We start from the raw sequence: 22,664 nt of genomic DNA on the forward strand, positions 1-22,664 counted from the left end.
ATCATTAGTCTCTACTATCATAACAACTTATTTACTTGGAGTATGGTATTTTGTGACAGAAAATGAAACTGTCTCACATACTGTTAAGTACCAAAGAGACAAGATGTCAAGTGAACAGGCAGTGAAAACAAACCATGTCAAATTAAAAATATCACTTTGGTATCATCTGAAAAAAGTAAAAATGCCCATGGCACTGACAAAATTATATCAAGATGATCTTGGGAGACCACGGTTATGTTCTTTTATGAAGCAACAGACATTTTGTAGTGGACTTAGAGAGCAGAAATCATGTAGATTCTGAGAGAGAAATCTTTCTAACATCATGTGCAAGGCCCAAGTAAAAATTTTCACTTGGCTTCAAAAATCTTATTTCATTTCCAGAGCAACAAGAAAATTAGTGGTTGTACCCTGTACAAGTGGAAGTTTACAACTTCCTTATAAAACATAACACTAAATACAACATTCATTTCAATGTTACTTATATTTCAAACTCATTTTCCATCAATACATGTGAACATTGAACAATTTTTGACATAAAAATGAAACACTGTTAACCACAGAATTTTTTTAAAAAATTTTGTTTCCCTTTTTTTCCACACATGCCATCAGCTGTCTGGGTTCTTATTTTGCTTTGTTAAAAATGGAATAACTGGAATATGAAGACTAGAGAAACTCTATTCTGAATACATCTGAATCAATGAGACAGTAAAAATTCCTAAATATGCTTAATAATTTACAAAGCATTAACTACACTACAAAAATAAAAACTGATTTGTACTTAACATCTCATTTCACACCAAACAATAATTATGCACATGGAGTCATAAATTAATGAATGTATATAAAAATTACATCATACTAGAACAGTGATACAATATTAATTGTTATGTAGCACTGTATTATTTTAAGACTCCAATGTACAATAGTCAGTTACCTCTCTTTAGCAACAATTGATTACCCCGACACTCCATTTTATAAATATGGATTGGTCTCAAATTCAACACACAACTCAGAATGAACAGATAGTAACAATAAACACTGTTCAAAAGCAGTTGCTTTAAAAAGTACTGTGTGTTTAAACATTACTTGACTGAAGAGGCTTACATACTTAAAAAGTATAAAACTTCCCATTGATGGAAACTGATAATTTCTTAAAATTAACAACCACCATATAAAAATGTTCCCCAAACTGAAAATCTTATAAAGTATGTCTCAGTCTTTTAGCAACGAAGTTAATTTCACTCTATTGGCTATGTGGTACACAAACTCATGTTGAAAATAGTTTGTACGTACTACCCAATCAATACTTTTGCAATAATTTGTGGTAAATCCACTTTTAAAACCCTCACCTCTAGTCAGCGATACAATAGTATTTCATTCCATTCATGTAAAATTTGGAATGTCACTGACAAGGATGAAGTTTTGTGGTAGAAACATATACAGAAAATATGGGTAATCTTTAAAAATTATACTGTGAAATTACCCACAGACTACACTATCTCAGTCATTTACTAGCTTTAACCCAGACAACTGACACACCTGCACTTATTTTCTAAAATAAAAGATACAGTCTTTTTCTGAACCAGCAAAATGTCTTGTGCTTTTAAATTTTTTCACTATGACAGGTACAAATTCAACTGCATAAACAAGAAAATAGTATGATGGGTTCTTGAAGACATTCCCATTCTAGAAAGTGCAAATTGTTATACATTAGGCAAGTCAAAGTTCATAATGCATGCATATTTATATAAAAACATTTACGAAGATTACTAACAGTAAGTGGACATGTCAGTCACACACACACACATACACATTTACACACACAGTTCATTGTGAGCACAATATTTTTATTTTTGATTTCTCAATCTATGGAAGAGATCTGTGACTCGAAAACAAAACTGAATGTGAGTGTGGGCCACCTTTTTTTCAAAGTAAATATTACTTCAAACAGTACTATACAATGTATGTATGTTTTAATTACCAGTTCCATTCTTTCACTTACACTTTTTTTGAAAGTAACACAAATGAAACTGGCAGTAAATTATAATCATATCTATGCATAAAAAGATTAGTAGTAAATTTCAAAATAAGGTTAGTTATGTTTTAATAATTGCTGCTGATAGTGCCACAAAAGGAAAAAGAAAGAGTTGCCTTTACCTTTTAAATTACCTGACATGTTCACTGTTGTTAGGATAGACAAACACTTATTCTTAACATGCTTTCCTCTTAAATTTACATGTTCAAATTAAATGTAATTACACTATCAATTACCTGCCTCCAATGTATTAAAATGCACCTCTTTGAATTAATGACATTCACACTAAAACAGAGTATCAGAAAATATAGCATTTGTCTTGAGCAAATTTTCTCAGGGAAAATGTGCTCGAGAAATAAATTATTTTTTAGTGTATCTTCAACTTTTTGTGATTCTTTTATGAAAATATTCTTTTATAGGTTCAGTTATAATGTGCAAATACCAGCCATACTTTGCCTTCAAACAAATTTTGTAACAGTATTCAGAAGTTCTGAAGACCACACAATTTAATAATAACTGTTTGTGAGAGCTGATTTTAACCATGTTTACTACAGTAAAATGTATTCCCCAACCCTTTCTCTCAATGAAAGAGTACATTACCTGGTGTGCGTAATCATAATTCAGAGGAAACATTCTACGTTGTATTCTCTACTTTCTCATCAAAGACTACAATGTTGCATTGCATTTCTAACAATCTAAGCCTTGTTTCATGCATTATGGCTATAATATAAATCAAGTAATGCAAAGCCCAACGGTAGAAATTAGTTTTTACACAGTGAGGTATGTCTGGTTTAGCTTAATGTTTTGTCATTCAGTAACTCCTACACCCTCCCCTCCCCCCTTCTAACTATGTGGGGGAGTGTTGAATGTGTGTTCTATAATTCTGTTTGGGTAGAACTCTGTCAAACTTGAGAAGAAAGTTTTTACTTCTTACAAATTTAGAATGAAAACTGATTAGTTGCTGGGGGGGGGGGGGGGGTTATGGAACATCACAATGACAACAGTAGGAAAGATATAAAAATTCGAATGCCCTCCCACTCATGTTTTTAACACGAGACAGAATCAGAATTTTCATATGTGCCTGATCTCCAAAACTGAAAAAATACTAGCCGAAGACTACAGGAATGTGATATTTACACATTATGAACCAATACACTGGATGTAAAAAGAATGAAATTATCTATTTTTCTTTTACCCTAAAATATGGGAGTGGTGGTGAAACAGAAGGATGCATACTGAAATTGCAATATCATGGAATGCAAGAACAGTTTTATCTGAAATGCTAAGAGGAAAAAAATATCAAGTTATGAAAAAAAATTTATTTAGCAATGGAATGTGAACCGCACTCTTACACATGAAGAGAACTGTTTAAAATAATAACTCACACTTTAACCTTTACTGACTTTTATTCAGCTGCCAGACCTAGCACCATAAACATTATCAGAAATCAGTGCAGGTTTCACTGCATAGTCTCTGTTGTTAAATTTGAATTATTAGCTCTGTTATGCAGCTTTCAGAAATTAAGTATGTTCTCAATCTATTGCCAGAACTATTCCCCAATGAATCTCAGCCATTTATAACCACTCCCATGAAAGTGGAGCTTAACATCATATTATGTCTGTTGGGGGAGAAAATAAAAATGCTCTTACACTCTGTTCAATAATAACTATTCGACAGGTGCATCATTCTTTGGCGGCACGTTTTCTGATTGAGAGAAGGCATATTACAAGGCCTATATTATGTTAATTGAAACTACATTGCATGCAATTACTAAACTGAAAAATAATTTTGCTAACTACACATACAAGACAAAATACTCAAAAGGCAACAAATGCTACTAGAGCATGAACATTTGCAAATTTTTGAAGAAAACTAATTTAGGGTAAAATGTACAGAAATGTCTCTCAAAATCTCTTCTTTAAAGATCTGCTGACACTTGGTTTTCTGTTTTTACATTTGTTAACAATATAAAACTGAATTATAGGACATGAATGTACTTAGTCAATGCTTAATATGTCTTCAGGTCTCCAGTCCAGTGATGGGCCTATCCATGTGCCACAGTTGAAGAGTTGCTAATACTAGTGGCAGTCACAAAATGGCTATAGATGGATGGAAGGAAGGAAGGAAGGAAGAAAGGATGATTAAGAGTTTAACATATTGCCAACAGTGCAGTCATTAGAGATGGAGCACAAGCTCATATTACAAAAGGATAGGGAAGGCATGAACAACGAGTGGAGTGAGCTACGGAAACTGTGGAAGGCCTAAATCTGTATGGCCAGATGGTTATGTAAAATGTTGTCCTCCCAACTGCAAAACAAATGACTGTAAAATATGATACAAACCTATTTGCACATGCTGGCCAATATCTAGCATGTCCTGGCTTCTGAATATTAACAGCCAAGTATTACACTCAATACTTATGCTATGTTATGAAGAGATTTGTACATACAGAATACACATAGTGCTGCAGCAGACAACACTTGCATCTAGGAGAACTATATAGTATTCTTGGTGTGTACTGTGCAACTTCTGCTGTAACAGGGGAAAGTGATTGAGGAGTTTATTTTTCACTGCAACAGAGTTAGCCAGTGACTGAATATTATCCATTAAATTTTAGGAACTTGAAAAATTGATTGCTTACATATTTTATGACAGCTTACAACACTCACTCATTCAGTTCTTCGAACGAGCAAAAAGATATCTACATGGAAACTCAGAAACATGATGCTCAAAAGACGGTCACATGAAGAAATGGAATTGATTTTATCTTGCTTGATATTTGAAGCAAATTTAAGAGTGGGTAGTACTTTTAGAATGTGAGGTTTATCCAGCTATTGTCTACATCATATGACATCTTAGAAGGTAACAGTTTGTTGCCATTTAGAACGCACAAGCTGTGTATTAAATAAGACGTAAGACACAGTTTAATAGGAACTGACATTTTGAATGAGTGAAATCAGATGACTGTGCACTGTCAATACACGAGGTGACTCTCCTTTATTCTACAGCGCATAAAAATTTCGAACTGTTTCCTAACTTACAACAGTTTCACTGAAAATGGGTATATACTTCATAATCTGCCCCAAATGTGTCATGCATGGATGAGTAAGTGGATAATGCTATCCACAAGAAGAGCAGCAATGGAAAATTTAGCCAGACAAGGAATGTGCAGATATTCTGCAACTAAGAGTAATCAGGTAAGTCCATATTACTTGATAAGTGTTTTACGACTGCTATAAATTTTGGTTTACATCATCATCATCATCATCATCATCATCATTTAAAATTAATGTTCAATTTACAACTGTATGAGGCAAAAATCTGAACTGTTATAAATGGCATTGAAGTAAATTACGTGCACCATCAATAAATGATACGGCTAAACAAAAATTTGGGTTTAAAAGTAGGACAGCAAACATTTGACTACCGAACACAAATACTAATCAAACTCTCTACAAACAGCCATTTCAGCAATGGAGGAAGTATAGACTTACTGAAAATATATCTGAAAGTTAACAGTTACAAGCATGGAGACCTGAAAACAGCACAAATGTAAAACTTGGCTGTGTTGACATGCATTTCCATGAGCGTAGAAGTGCCCAAAAGGAATGATGATCATGAATACATATGAAGCATTTCACGTAATCCATAAATGATATGAGGTTTGGAAGGTACATTATTAGTTAGTTTACAGAAAGCAATTTGACAGTGTTGTGGCAAAAGCCAGAGGAAAAAAAAAAAATAAGAGGACCAAGAAGCATACACACACACACACACACACACACACACACACACACACACACACACACACACACACACACATTAGTTTACTGTAAGGATATCACATATACCATAGACAGATTAACATAAATCTGATTATATGCAGCACCATTTTAGGAGAATTTCATTTGAACAACAAAGAATAAAAAGAACTCAAGTCACAAGCACTCTGTTATAACAGCCAAGGATAAATAAATACTATAATATGTATTATATCCTTTGCTAGGCATTGAAAGATGGAAATTCTCTGGAAAAAAGAAACACAATTCCTGTGCTTCAGCAGCTAATCTATTCATATGACTGATTGTGTGTCACAACATAAGACATGTAACTCTTACTGACTCCAGTAGTTGCTTTACATGACCAATCTTCTGCTAATCCAAATCCATAGATCGTCTCATGCTCTTGAGATCTTAAATTTAAAATTTTATAAAAACCACATAAATTATCTTTTCAAAATAATTAACTATTAAAAATAATATTTATTCTATTATCATAATAAAAAACTATTTTTATTATATTCAGCACATTAACTATGTATCATTACATTTCCACTCTTTTGATTACTTGAACAGTAATGGTGAATGCAAGAATTCACAGTCAAAGGAACATACTGACTCATTACAGTAGGCACTTAAGTACTCACTGTCGATAGTGCTTCATTTGCTCCCTGGATCTACTCATTGCTACATTAGCAGCGGTGCTCATGAAGGTGCAATAAAAGTGAAAACTTCAGGTACTGAGTGGAACTGTAGACTTCAAATAACTTGTCCTCCACTCCCAATCTCTCATTCTCTCTCACAGACAAACATGAGAGTGTGAGAGAGTGGGGGGCAGGGGTTGGCATACACTGAAACAGCTGCATACAATTGAAATAATATTTCAGCAGACTAGATGCGCTAGACGTATGCGGCAGGAACTCCCTAAAACATTTAAGGTGCACTGACTACAATAGTTCAGTTATCACACACTGAGTTTCTGAATGTGGAAGCTTTTCTTCAGTTTTCAGTTACTCATTAATATGATGAACATCAGAATTTCTGCAGCATTTATGAAGCAATGTCCTTGATATGTTCCATCACATGGTTTAAACATAGATTCAGTTAGAAGATCACCAGTATCCTTAACTGATGGTCAATGGACATTACATCAAGAAGCAAGTCTGGAGAATTACATGTGTAATTCCATTTATAAATGAACATCACATCCTAATCATTGCTCAGTAATCAGCATCTCATGTCATGACTGTAGATCCAGATGTTCTTCTTAAAGTGCTTTCACAGTTTCACAAGTTTAAGGAATTTAAAAAGGCCACAGTACAACACACACAACCTCTAATAGTCATTTTCTTTTCACTAAGAACAAAAAACTGACAAAATAAAAACTGTGTCTCTGCAACAAGGCAGGCAATAAAACAAAGTCAATAAGAAAAACCTGTCACACCACACAGATAGGTAGTCAGTACACACAGTGTGTGTATCAATCAAGTGAGCTGAACTGGCCTACATGCAACAGTTCACTTTCACTGGTGGCAGCTTAGATTGGTGGAGGACCACGAACATAACGCAGCTGTGGTGTGAAGGACATCTGCATGGTGTTCATACTGTCACAGCAGCGTGGCTCCAGGAGGTATGCAACACAGAAGAGTAGCACGATGGTGACATGGAAGGGCAAAGAAGCACGTAACACACGCCATAACCACGGTCGCACTCCACTTGGTGCAGCCTCAGGATCACCTCCATCACCTTTGCATGCTCCTCCACGATGTTTCTTCCGCCTGCAACATTCATATCAACACCTTAAATCATTTGCACCACGTAATTGTGACTTCATGACAGCAATTGTTAAATTCTTGACTCATACATGTGCAATGTAACTTGGCATGCACATTGTATCAGGAAAGAACACTCTGACAGTAAGGAGAAGTTGAGGATTAATTATGCTGTCAATGTGCTAACCAGAAAACTTTTGATTCAATAAAACATGAGGAAGAATTCTTTCCAATTAACTCGGAATTACATTTTTTATGTATCTCAGTTTGTGTATAACACCACCATGGTTACTTCTTTTCCGACAAACTATTATCTCTCTCAGGGTTGGAAATACAATTTTTGTAATTACCAGTAGAAGTTTATTGAACAAACCACCTATAACTTTTTCATGAGAGTAGGATGTTTATTCATTAAGCATACCAAATGGCATGTTATAAGACACTCATACACCATGACATGTGACTCCTTATAAATATACCAAATACTGTTGTAATTAATGATTTGGAAAAGGTTTTTAAAGAATCCAGGATCAGTAATCATAAAACACTGATACTGGTAGCAAATGACTGTTCAGTTTTTTCATGTATCAAGTATCTTGAAGTCACAATCTTGACTGTGGCCAGGTGATAATGAAAATGTCAGAAATCACATAAAATCATTAATAACTGTCAGGAACTGAATGTGCAATTGAAATATGACGTCAGATCGACAGTAATGTTAGAGTGAGTATGGGTCAATAAAGAAAGGATGACAAAGCAATCAACAAAGAATATTGGAGGTAGGATAGACGAAGAGACAGTCATCAAAAGCATGAAAAAAACACAAAACGAAGTTAATCAGTCAAAAAACTGAAGTGTGCAAGGGAATGGTCTTCATTTAGCTAATTTTTATACGAGAACACATTTTATCTGAAAGAGTAAACTATCTTTCCAGTAGCAATCAGATGACGCATACTAAATCCATTGAAAATAGGTTAATTCTTACAAAGTTTGTGCACCACTGTTTCTTTCCAAACCTGCTGGAAAAATATGATAATTTTGTACCTGTTATTAGGAACATTGGAGCTGTTACAAATTTTCAAGAATTGCATGACTTTTAAAAAAATAATGTAGAACCTTATTTCTTGTTCAGAAAAAGAATTAAAGAATTTTGTATTATCACCAATGGATTCTCTATCGCAGTTTTCCAACAACAGCAGTTCCTGAGCAGTTCACACAGTTCTACTGCAGGCCAATACTGTCAGAATTTACAACAGTTTAACAACAAATGTGCAATGTTGCAGAGGGTCATTTTAACATTCTCATATAATCATTATCATATAATTTTTCCTGAACTGTAACAGGCCGTGCTGGAAGTTTTAAATTTCGCTTAATGAAATTTTGCGTTATTGCTAAACACTACACAAACCGTGCCAATGTCATCCACCTCTAGCCATTAACAGCTGTTTGTTAAGGAAACTTCCTCTCGCAGTTATGCACATAATAAACAATATGTTCTGTCACACTCTACGCACTACGAAACACTGAGGACACACACTGGCTTAATAGGTATGAATAGTAAAACTCTGAAAGAAGAAGGGTGACAGTATTCAACGTTAAAGTTCTACCAGGCACTCCTTTCTATTCTAGAAGTTATGAAAAAACGCATTTCGCAAATAGGAATTCTCGGACGTTAAATGCGTGCAAAAATGCAATATGCAGCGTTGCGAGTGTTAAGAGACGAAACAAATTTGGGCAAATTAGGGGGGACCCGCGGCGTCGCAGAGCGCGCCTGCTAACGCGGCGCAGCTTTTTCACGTTCTCCACTTTCTAAGTGGCGGTAATGACAAGCGCCCCGACGCATAGGAATCGCCTGATTTAGCCACCGGTACGCCCCCGCCGCGCTATTGCATTCCGACGCCTTCAGCTTCGGGGGAATATTAAACTTCCGGACCAGTCCACCGCTGCCGTCTGTAATAGTTTCCCCAGCCACAGCCAGCCGCTCTGCAAAGTTTTGTCGCCGACACTTGGCTCTATACGTCAAGATCTGCTCAAACCACGAGATACTAGAAACTGAATCCTCTACCAATTATTCGTGCAACTGGCTTCGATAAAATAAGGAACCATTCTTAGAAAAGTCAGCCGACGAGCAAACCACTTCAAACCAGCCGCACGTGTGTAGGTATACACGTCTCATGCTCGACACATGCACACCCGTGATTCCATTCACATATAAACAGGAGCACGCACTCTGTTCCAGCGTTCGAGACATCCGCTTTGCAGCAACTGTCGCCGCAGACGATACACAGGGTGTTCGGATATTCCCGCTACACACTTCTAGGACATAACATTTTGAATAGGAACCCGTGTCCAGAAATGTCATCCAACGATGCGTCGAAGTTATGGGCGCCGACGCCTGTATATGAATGTATATACAGGGTGATTCCGTGACGATGTTACAAACTTTCTAGGATGATGGAGACGGACAAATACATCTACTTGAGTTAAGGGACCCTGATCCGGAAGCGAATCAGTCGCAAGGTTATAAGCGAAATTCGTTCTGATACCTCTGACAGTTGAATACGATTTGTTGGTAAGATCGCAGGGTAGACAGCTTTCGGAAGTGGTAGTATGGACCATAACAAGAAACAATGTCTAATAAACATGGGCTGTAAAATGGGTACCGGATGAGCTATGAACACTTCATCTTCGTTAGTTTGAAACATCATCTCTACTGAACAAATGATCATAGCTCTCAAGGAATGCGTTTTAGAGCTCAAGTTTACTAGACATTGGTTCTTGCTTTGGTCCATACTGAAAGTTGCATAGCCTAAAATCTTAGCAGAAACAGTACAGGTACAAGTATTTCACTGTCAGAGGTATCACAACGGTTTTCACTTATACCTTTTGACTCGTTCGTTTCCGAACCTGGGACGCTTACCTCAAATTGATGTAGTTATCCGTCCCCATCACCACGAAAATTTGTAGCATCATCACGGAATCACCCTGTATATACGAGGTGCATTCAAGTTCTAAGGCCTCCGATTTTTTTTCTAATTAACTACTCGCTCGAAATCGATGAAACTGGCGTTACTTCTCGACGTAATCGCCCTGCAGACGTACACATTTTTCACAACGCTGACGCCATGATTCCATGTCAGCGGCGAAGGCTTCTTTAGGAGTCTGTTTTGACCACTGGAAAATCGCTGAGGCAATAGCAGCACGGCTGGTGAATGTGCGGCAACGAAGAGTGTATTTCATTGTTGGAAAAAGCCAAAAGTCACTAGGAGCCAGGTCAGGTGAGTAGGGAGTATGAGGAATCACTTCAAAGTTGTTTTCACGAAGAAACTGTTGCTTAACGTTAGCTCGATGTGCGGGTGCGTTGTTTTGGTGAAACAGCACACGCGCAGCCCTTCCCGGACGTTTTTGTTGCAGTGCAGGAAGGAATTTGTTCTTCAAAACATTTTCGTAGGATGCACATGTTACCGTAGTGCCCTTTGGAACGCAATGGGTAAGGATTACGCCCTCGCTGTCCCAGAACATGGACACCATCATTTTTTCAGCACTGGCGGTTACCCGAAATTTTTTTGGTGGCGGTGAATCTGTGTGCTTCCATTGAGCTGACTGGCGCTTTGTTTCTGGATTGAAAAATGGCATCCACGTCTCATCCATTGTCACAACCGACGAAAAGAAAGTCCCATTCATGCTGTCGTTGCGCGTCAACATTGCTTGGAAACATGCCATACGGGCAGCCCTGTGGTCGTCCGTCAGCATTCGTGGCGCCCACCTGGATGACACTTTTCGCATTTTCAGGTCGTCATGCAGGATTGTGTGCACAGAACCCACAGAAATGCCAACTCTGGAGGCAATCTGTTCAACAGTCATTCGGCGATCCCCCAAAACAATTCTCTCCACTTTCTCGATCATGTCGTCAGACCGGCTTGTGCGAGCCCGAGGTTGTTTTGGTTTGTTGTCACACTTATGTTCTGCCTTCATTAAACTGTCGCACCCACGAACGCACTTTCGACACATCCATAACTCCATCACCACATGTCTCCTTCAACTGTCGATGAATTTCAATTGGTTTCACACCACGCAAATTCAGAAAACGAATGATTGCACGCTGTTCAAGTAAGGAAAACGTCACTATTTTAAGTATTTAAAACAGTTCTCATTCTCGCCGCTGTCGGTAAAATTCCATCTGCCGTACGGTGCTGCCATCTCTGGGACGTATTGACAATGAACGCGGCCTCATTTTAAAACAATGCGCATGTTTCTATCTCTTTCCAGTCCGAAGAAAAAAAATCGGAGGCCTTAGAACTTGAATGCACCTCGTACATACATTTGCAGGCGCCGGCACGCGTATCTTCAACGCTCTGTACCATCGTTATGACGTTTCCGGACACGGGTTACTATTCAAAATGTAATGCACTCACCCCTTCCTAAAGTCCTAGAAGTTTGTAACGGGAATTTCCGATCGTCCTGTATTTTGTGGCGAAGGCGAAATAGTTCAACGATGCCTAAGTACTGGGATAATTAATACCTTTTGCGTGTCGCATGTGTAAGCGTAGTGGGAACGATAAAGATGGCAAGGAGTATTGTGTTTAATTGCCGAACTTGTGATTTCGAAGTAATGCTTCATTCTGTTGCGCCACTAACAGAAAAGAAAAATAGAGAGACGCTATACCGGTAGCGGCAATTTTAGGTCTGACACTTCGAATTCCTGCTACCGAGGGTAGTTACCCCAGTCTGAAGTTCCATTTCAAAGTACCTATTACAGCGAAGCCTAATATTATTCCAGATGTGCCCAGGTTCTGGTACAATCTTTGGAAAACCATCTTAAGCTGCTAGGTTCACGACTACATAACGTTTCTTTCTTTGGAAAGCGAAACACTTATTTCATGCTTAACGTTTAGAGTCAATAAGGGGATTTGTGTGTATTTCTGAACATGCAACATTGTACACGTACACTGAAAGGAAGCGCTAAAAGGGTTACATTTCCGTTCACATGTAAGAATGTCAAATTTCATCGGCGTTAACAGTGGAAGTAGCTATTTCAATTACAAGCACGAATTTGGGGTTCTTTTACTTGGAACCATAACCTGCTTCAGCACATCAAGCGCCCCAGGCTCACTCTCCAACACGTATTCGTCGGAAGTACGAACGAAGATTTTTTTTCAGCTTTTGCCTTTATTGTTTCCAGGTTGCCCTTACTTATGAGGAAATGTAAGCACCTACTTCGTTTCACTTTGCCTTTATAATTCGCGCAATCAACCAGACAAAAAAAAAAAAAAATGGCAAAAATAAAATGTATGGTAATACTCAAATTCCACGTGTTTCTCTTTAGACGTCTCGGCCAAAGTGCTAACACAAAGGAATATTTGAATGTGTGGAAAAACTGCATCTTAACAGTGAGACGCAGTAAAAAGTGGCACCAAACGAATGAACAGCTGACAGGTGCATGACTGTTCATTTGTCTCCCCTTCTAGGATCACCGTTCGCCAGGTCTTACGTAGAAAACCAGGATACTTCAGAAAATCTAAGTCATTATGGCCGTAATGAAAGGTCAGTCCAATGTGTGTCTAGAGTCTTAACCACTGCGCCATTTCGCTCGGTACAAAATTTAACCTGAAGTACGAAAGGCAACGATGACTGCCACATTACTGTCTTTTTTGCGACGCTCTAGAACATAAGCATACCGATTCTCACACACACGATTCTAGGCTTTAGACTGCACTTTGTAATTTCACACGCCATATGGGTACGTTACACACAAGAATAGCTCAATTGAGCAATTATGTAAGATGTAAAACGCCGGGCTATTTTTTAAAAAACCATGACGGAAACGAGAATGACTGTTACTTTTTCTTTTTGATTAAGAGGAGAGTGGATGGATCCGTGGGACTCAGTGGTTACACGAAGCCCACTCATATCGACCTCTATCTGCATGCAACGAGACGTCGTCAACCAACGCATGGATGTTCCGTGCTTAGAACACGCACGCTCTGTGAAGAATGAAGTCTCGCTGGAGAACTGAAACAACTGAGCGCAGTTTTAGAAAAGAACGGGACTCGGAACAACAAATCGTGCGTGCCCTGCACCCAGAACCAATCCGTTTGCACAGGAAACCGACACCAATGATGTAGACAGAATCCCGTAGCTTCCATGTGCTGGCACAGTTTCATAGGACATTGGGAGAAGACTTAGAAGACGTGGTTTCCAACGTGTATGACCGCTCCAACGAAATTGTAATCTGTAAAGTCTACTATGCTGCGTAAAAGATGATCTAGGGCACCGAAAATAGGTGTGTACTACATACTGTGTGAATGTATCATACCCTAAGTTGGAAAGACTGCAGCAACTGTTGAGGAAAGACGTAAATAACACAAGCGTTACACCTGACTGAAGCAGCCAACTAAATCATCTGCTGTTTCTATGACAATGGCAGGAGGTACACAAATACCAGCATCGCGGTGCAGGCGACGAATAACTGGGACAGTGTACTAAAGGAGTCAATAAAGAAACTTGACAGGGTCGGATGCTTTAGCTGAAGGGATCCGGCACTTAGCTTTCTTACGCAAAATATTCCAACGCTCTCTCCTCTTTGGTATGCTATTGCCTCACGCCTTTATCTTTAGTTTTAAATTTTCTCAGTTTTCGTACTATCGTTCTGTTGGTTTTGAATTTCTGTTGATTGTTTTATTGTTCAACTGCGCCGGGAGATAATCGCAACGGCAGCGCGTAGCATGTCCCGTTCACAGTTTGGTTGTAGTCCAAAGAGAGAGCAACGAAACTGGCACTCAACGTCTGATGATGGCACTAGGTAAGTTGTCGAAATACTGTGTAAAGACGAAATCACAACTTCACACCAAATCCATGAACTTATTTATAAGTTTTCAACACTTGTCCCAATAAGAGGAGAAATAACACAGTACTTGTCATTGACGTTACCATCCAGTTCAGGACTATGGGCTATAACTGAAAAGCAGGGGACGGAAAGTTACTTAATTGGTGTTCTCTTTTTCCCTACTTTCTGGGTTTCTCTTCAGCGGGCGTAATCCCTTGTTTCTAAACGATGTTGCAGTTTTCTATTACAATTTGTTATTGTAAAATTTCGAAGACATCGATGTCGTCATAGTTGGGCGTCTCGTTCATAATGGTTTAAAACGCTTGTCGCCTTGTGAAGAAACACGTATTATCTGTTTATGGTAATTATTCAAAAGACGATAGTATCGCATTTCAGCCCGACTCGCTGTTCGTGTTGTTTATGTACATTACTAACGGTGCGCGGGGTTGCCGCAATGTCTTAGGCGCCTTGTCACGGTTCATGCAAGAGGGGACTGTTGTCAGTTTTAGTGTGATTTAACAGAGAAACATTTAGCTCTGGCCCCATTTGTAGGATATTCGTCAATAAACGTGTTATACGACTACTCTAGAAGAAAAGTTGAGAACGTTCTCATTTGAGGAAAGCGCTTCAGAGATCTTAAAAGTATCAATGAAACTTTACGTTACTCAGAGGTGAATAAAGCCAAAGATATGAACCAAACAGAAAATATCACGATTGTCTAGTACCTGTACAGAACTCAACAGTGCTGAAAGACAGATGGCACACACCACCACTTTCAGTGATAAGTTTTAGTAGTGTACATGACCTGCTGTCAACGGTTTACAAAACAAGACATTCGCAGTATCGCTAGGACTGCCGATCACCAGATTGTCAGTACGAGAAAGTTATGCAAATGCTCAGAGAATCCAAATTAAATATTTCTACAAAATAAAATGTCGCGTCAAGACAATTAGGAAGATTATGTCAAGTAAGGACATTGATAGTCATTCTATCCTCTCCAATCCCAAAATTAATTTCTTTCGTGATCAGTTTAAAAAAAAAATGGGGTACAATATAATGTTACAAAGTACCCTCCACGACGAAGTCTAGTGGACATCTGGAATGTATGTGTAATATATTCATCAAACCAATTATTATTATTATTATTATTGACATTTTTTTCTCAGACTGTTAAGTCTGGTTAAAAATGGAACGTGATGCGGACCTTGATCAAGCGTGACTTCCTTGTAACTGTATGGTATATGTTATATTGCATTTAGGAACTTTCGGGTAATTGAACATGTATCAATAATTACAGATTTTTGTAGTTGTATATATATGTTTGGATGTAGCTGTATTGCATTGATGTACTGGTGGATATTGTGAGGTATGACTCCTGTAGTTGATAGTATAATTGGTATAATGTCAACTTTATCCTGATGCCACATGTCCTTGACTTCCTCAGCCAGTTGGATGTATTTTTCAATTTTTTCTCCTGTTTTCTTCTGTATATTTGTTGTGTTGGGTATGGATATTTCAATTAGTTGTGTTAATTTCTTCTTTTTATTGGTGAGTATGATGTCAGGTTTGTTATGTGGTGTTGTTTTATCTGTTATAATCGTTCTGTTCCAGTATAATTTGTATTCATCATTCTCCAGTACATTTTGTGGTGTGTACTTGTATGTGGGAACGTGTTGTTTTATTAGTTTATGTTCTATGGCAAGTTGTTGATGTATTATTTTTGCTACATTGTCATGTCTTCTGGGGTATTCTGTATTTGCTAGTATTGTACATCCGCTTGTGATGTGATCTACTGTTTCTATTTGTTGTTTGCAAAGTCTGCATTTATCTGTTGTGGTATTGGGATCTTTAATAATATGCTTGCTGTAATATCTGGTGTTTATTGTTTGATCCTGTATTGCAATCATGAATCCTTCCATCTCACTGTATATATTGCCTTTTCTTAGCCATGTGTTGGATGCGTCTTGATCTATGTGTGGCTGTGTTAGATGATACGGGTGCTTGCCATGTAGTGTTTTCTTTTTCCAATTTACTTTCTTTGTATCTGTTGATGTTATGTGATCTAAAGGGTTGTAGAAGTGGTTATGAAATTGCAATGGTGTAGCTGATGTATTTATATGAGTGATTGCTTTGTGTATTTTGCTAGTTTCTGCTCGTTCTAGAAAGAATTTTCTTAAATTGTCTACCTGTCCATAATGTAGGTTTTTTATATCTATAAATCCCCTTCCACCTTCCTTTCTGCTTAATGTGAATCTTTCTGTTGCTGAATGTATGTGATGTATTCTATATTTGTGGCATTGTGATCGTGTAAGTGTATTGAGTGCTTCTAGGACTGTGTCACTCCATTTCACTACTCCAAATGAGTAGGTCAATACTGGTATAGCGTAAGTATTTATAGCTTTTGTCTTGTTTCTTGCTGTCAATTCTGTTTTCAGTATTTTTGTTAGTCTTTGTCTATATTTTTCTTTTAGTTCTTCTTTAACATTTGTATTATCTATTCCTATTTTTTGTCTGTATCCTAGATATTTATAGGCATCTGTTTTTTCCATCGCTTCTATGCAGTTGCTGTGGTTATCCAATATGTAATCTTCTTGTTTAGTGTGTTTTCCCTTGACTATGCTATTTTTCTTACATTTGTCTGTTCCAAAAGCCATATTTATATCATTGCTGAATACTTCTGTTATCTTTAGTAATTGGTCGAGTTGTTGATTCGTTGCTGCCAGTAGTTTTAGATCATCCATGTATAGCAAATGTGTGATTTTGTGTGGGTATGTTCCAGTAATATTGTATCCATAATTTGTATTATTTAGCATGTTGGATAGTGGGTTCAGAGCAAGACAGAACCAGAAGGGACTTAATGAGTCTCCTTGGTATATTCCACGCTTAATCTGTATTGGCTGTGATGTGATGTTATCTGAATTTGTTTGGATATTAAGTGTGGTTTTCCAGTTTTTCATTACTATGTTTAGAAACTGTATCAATTTAGGATCTACTTTGTATATTTCCAATATCTGTAGTAACCATGAGTGGGGTACACTATCAAAGGCTTTTTGGTAATCAATGTATGCGTAGTGTAGGGACCTTTGTTTAGTTTTAGCTTGATATGTCACCTCTGTATCTATCATCAGTTGCTCTTTACATCCTCGTGCTCCTTTGCAGCAGCCTCTTTGTTCTTCATTTATAATTTTGTTCTGTGTTGTATGTGTCATTAATTTCTGTGTGATGACTGAAGTTAATATTTTGTATATTGTTGGTAGGCATGTTATGGGGTGATATTTAGCTGGGTTTGCTGTGTCTGCTTGATCTTTAGGTTTCAGATAGGTTATTCCATGTGCAAGTGTATCAGGGAATGTGTATGGGTCTGCAATGTAACTGTTAAATAATTTAGTGAGATGTGAATGTGTTGAGGTGAACTTCTTTAGCCAGTAATTTGCTATTTTATCATTTCCAGGGGCTTTCCAATTGTGTGTAGAATTAATTGCTCGGGTGACTTCATGTTGCAAAATTATCACTTCAGGCATTTGTGGTATCATCTTGTATGTGTCTGTTTCTGCTTGTATCCACCGTGCATGCCTGTTATGTTGTACCGGGTTTGACCATATGTTGCTCCAGGAGTGTTCCATGTCTGTTATGTTTGGTGGATTGTCTATTTTAATGTGTGTGTTGTCCAATGTTTGGTAAAATCTCTTTTGGTTTGTGTTGAATGTTTGGTTTTGTTTCCTTCTATTTTCACTTTTTTTGTATCTTCTAAGTCGTTTGGCCAATGCTTGTAATTTCTGCTTTCTTCATCTAATTGCTCTATTGCTTCTTGTTGTGAGATTTTACCTAACCTTTTTCATTTTCTGTCTGATATTTCATTTCTTATAAATTGTGTTAGCTGTCCGATGTCTTTTCTCAGTTTTTCTATTCTGATCTGTAGCCTGTGTTGCCATGCTGGTTTTGTGGGTTTCTTCTGTGTGTTGGTTTGTTCTGATCTCTGCCTAGTGCGTATATTTAGTGTAGTGAGTGCTCCTATATAAACCAGTAGTTGTAACTCTTCCATAGTTGTGTTTTCATTTATTTTGTTGTGTATGATTGTGTTGATAGTTTTTATTGTTGTTTCGACTTGTGGGTTATTTGGCGGTCTATGCAAGAATGGTCTAATGTCTGTATTTTTGTCTTTGTATTCTATATATGTCAGCTGAAATTTCTCTTCTATATCTAACACGTGTGTCTCTTCGTGTTCTATTTGTGCTTGTTCTGGTGGCTGTCTTAAGATTTCGTTTTCCTCTGATTGTTTAATTGATGCGTGTTGTTCTTTGTTTGTTTGCTCTGGGATGTTTTGAGTCCATTACTTTATTTTCTTCTTCTTCTGATTGCACATTATTTTGTTCCAGTATTTGTTGTACTTGTTGTTTGATGTTTTCTAATTCTGACTGGGGTATCCTGTTATTTTTTATTATTACACGGATCTGATCAGCTAGTCGTTTTTCTGTTAAAAATTTTAATTCCGGGTATCTGGTAATAAATGTTGTGTGTACTTGTGATCTGTATCCAGTTGTGTTGGTTCCTAGGTTTGTTGCTTGGTAATAACAGAACATGAGGTGTCTATTAACTTCATCTGACCATCTCATCCTCTGTCTTTGTTTTCCTTCTAGAGTGGTTGCAGGAAGCATATCCTGCAAAACACCTCTATTTGGATTTAAATCATTTTCCAGTTGGCTAGCAGTGTCATTACCATTGTGGGCGGGCATAGGGTTCAAGCGTCGTCCCCGACCACGATGGCGCTTGTCCGAGGCTTCTTTAGTTCTATCCTGAACCAAGTAATCACACTAAAAGGGGGGTTAGTCCTATTAGTGGTTTGTTCTTTTCGTCGCCTTTTACGACTGGCAGAACATACCGGAGGCCTATTCTTTTCCCGGGCCTCCACGGGGTTTATTATTATTATTATTATTATTATTATTATTATTATTATTATTATTACTATACATACTTCACGATAAGGCATCAGTGGGATAGTTGGGGGCAAGATTGTGAAAGAATAGTTCGACGACACAATAACCGTCATTGCTCACTCAGTGTAACAAGAATTAAAGTCAAATTCTCAGGATCTCAAAAGGACATTTAAAAAAATTCTCCAAAAACTTTTATCCAAATCTTTTACGACATCTTAGAAGTGACAGCTACATCTGCTATTGTACCTACTCATAATGGTTATATGAAGTTCACTGCTAATGGACGGTAACTTCAAGTCGAAAAACACTAACTAGTTGACGGTGGCAGTTTTGTATTTTGTAGGTGGCTAACATCGATACTTATATGGAACAAGCGTCAGTTTTAGTGCTGGCGTTGTGGCTAACCATGGCATACTGAAGTTAGATTCGAAACTTACGTAGCAAAATACAACCTTCTGCATCTCTATTTTCAGCATACACCTTCCCTAATAGATGGAACTTCACGTTTCGTGTTTTAGTTTGTACACAATCATAATCTCCTTACACAGGGTGAACAAAATCACAGCAATCACTTCTATCTTTTCCTTTTGCTGCCTGCCTATACTATCTTACCATGAGGCAAACGTGAAGTTTCCATATCGCCCGCCATCCATTGCACAAACCTATAAAAATAGTGACCACTTGAATAAAAAAAATTATGAATTACTTTTCTTGACTCACTACGTGAACTGTAACAGTGTGTCAGATACTGGAAGGTAAAAAGCCTTTACGCGAGCATGAAATCTGTAAGATGCTAGATAACGTACCTGATATTATATAACCTAATCCGAATAATTTTTTTTTAATCAAAAGTTACCAGGACGCGGTAGAGGCAGCCGAAAACATCTATACGGTACAATAAAAAGATTGACTGTACAGTGGCGAAACTTATTGGCAGATTAAAACTGTGACTCGAAACCGGACACACTCCTTTCGCATGTGCAGACACTAGCAACGGCTCGTTCCAAAAGCCGTACACGCTCAAACAGGCGTGGAAGATTCATTCAGTTCCAAGGACATGAGCCTAAGAGATTAAGAGTGTCGGTTTAAGAGAGCTGCTTTTAACAACTGTGAACCCGGACGATGCAGTGCTCAAACCTCTATTGTTAAAGACTCCCAATAAATAGGAAAAGTTGACACGCCGAATTTGCAGGTTCCTCATAATCTCATGGAAAATAAATGACGTGTTGGCTACATCTTTCTTTTCTGCGCTCTCCCATAACTCAAGCGTTCCAATTTTCTTTCCGAACAGACACGGAACAAAAATTCTATTTTTATAAAATACGCTCTTCTGGTCCAAAGAAAAACGACCAAATAGAGACTTCATTCGGGAACGATAAACGTGATTGGTGGAGTACAATCGCTAGTATTCCCTATCCCTCTAACTAATATAACAATAGTGAAATAAGCGCGTGAAATTTCGCTTCAATTTACTACTACAAAACCCTGTAAGATGAACTTATGTAAAAACATCATTTCTGAACCTATCTGCAGAAACCTGTTCAAATGGCTCTGAGCACTATGGGACTTAACATCTATGATCATCAGTCCCCTAGAACTTAGAACTACGTAAACCTAACTAACCTAAGGACATCACACAACACCCAGTCATCACGAGGCCAGAAACCTGTATAATGTAACGTTGTTTTCTGGCGTTTTCTCCCCCATACTGTAACATTCAGATGATTTCTGAGCTACGAGCGCTATGGCGCTGTTATTGATCTGTGATCGTGTCAAACCATAAAAACTTTTGGTACCGTACCCGTTTAGTTCTTGCAACTTCGATAAGTCACAAATCTGCTACGAGTATCAACAGTTACTGCACCTAGAGGCAAGAGAGCGTAGGAAGATAATGAGAATATTTCGTCTTCTGAACACAATACGCAAATAGAAACTGAGCTTCCTGATAGAGGGAGGTCACAGAAGAGCACTGTTAGCTCTAGTGCGATGATCATTGCTATGAAAATTACGTTGAACTTTATATGTGATTCGGGAATTGTCAATGAAAATATTGCGACGGGATTCACAAAGCAAAACATTGGTGGAAGTGCAGTTGTTACCATATCTGATGTAAACCATTGAAGGTAAAATCTAGACTACTAACTGAAACATTTAAAGTGAGTCAACTACTCTAACTCTGTATTGTTCCCTACCGCAGGATACGGTTACTCGTGGTGAACACTAAGGGAAGGATGGAGTCCAGAACCATTTGTCCCTGCTATGAAGCAACGTGAAGGATCTGTCATGCTTTGAACCGTCATATCATATCTTGGATTTCAGTGGTCTTATGGTCACACTACAAGAAAAGGCGACTGCCAGTGACGATAAAATCGGCGCAGTCACTGTTCACAGACTGAGAAAACGAAGATTGAGGTCTAAAGTAACGGGAACGCAAAGGTCATTTGATATGGAAGTAGGATTGAGTAAGGATGGAAACGGAAATCGTCAGTGTTCTTTTCACAGGAATCATTCCAGAATTTGCTTTAAGGAGAGTAGAGAAACAACGGAAAATCTAAATCTGGATGGCCGGGAGGGAAGCGAAACCATGCCTTTTCGAAAACGAGTACAGTCCCATTCACTGTGCCAAGTCGCTCGACGATCGTAGAAGGTAGCTTTTCTAAAACGATAATGCTCCGACAAACGTGGCTGAAAATAAAGTTATTTGAAGAGCATGACGACGAAATAGCACGTCTTCCTTGAAATTATAAGTTCCCAGATTTGAATATTATCAAGCCAGTGTGTCCTGTTTTGGAACTGTAACATTATTTGCGTGGAATTGCGCAGAATGCCATTGATTACCAGTCAGGACTACACGCATCAATACCCGAGACGACAGAGGCTATTTCGAACCCCCTATTACTGGATCACACTAAGCCAGTAATTCAGTCAAGAGTACAGTTTTTCAGTTACTAGAAGTGTGTGGACAACATAATTTAAACAGAAGTTCAGAAAACGCTTCAGTGAGTCCGATCCGGTGAGTTGGATACTAGATAGTCCAATAGCTTCCCCCTCTGCAACTTCACTGGCATGACGCAGCGAAGGTGGCACTATCACCTGCTCAGTACAGCGAATTACTAGTCCTCCATCTTCGTTCCGCTCTCTTTTCAGTAATCTGTTTACTGTGCAATGGTAACATGGATCGACAAATTAATGAAGCGATAACCAAGTTTGTAACTGCTTATGAATGTTAAAGGTGACCCGTACAGAAACAAAGCAACCACAGTCGCAGCTCGACGCAAATCTCTTCGATGAATCTACATTCGTACACATTTTCCCTTC

The 22,664-nt window shown here is 38.1% G+C and overlaps 1 protein-coding gene across 4 annotated transcripts in view; it reads right to left on the reverse strand.

The window, feature by feature from the left end:
- Positions 1 to 462: 462 nt before the first annotated feature.
- LOC126184525 (uncharacterized) overlaps positions 463 to 22,664 on the reverse strand; it is a 922,262-nt gene continuing 900,060 nt past the window's right edge. For all 4 annotated transcript variants that reach the window (XM_049926925.1, XM_049926927.1, XM_049926928.1 and 1 more), the window contains one exon: positions 463 to 7,592. In XM_049926925.1, coding sequence (XP_049782882.1) covers positions 7,352 to 7,592 — 241 coding nt within the window. In that variant the 3' untranslated portion in view covers positions 463 to 7,351. The remainder of the gene's footprint in view (positions 7,593 to 22,664) is intronic.

The sequence above is a fragment of the Schistocerca cancellata genome, chromosome 4 (assembly GCF_023864275.1).
Source record: "Schistocerca cancellata isolate TAMUIC-IGC-003103 chromosome 4, iqSchCanc2.1, whole genome shotgun sequence".
In the NCBI taxonomy this organism is placed as follows: domain Eukaryota; kingdom Metazoa; phylum Arthropoda; class Insecta; order Orthoptera; family Acrididae; genus Schistocerca; species Schistocerca cancellata.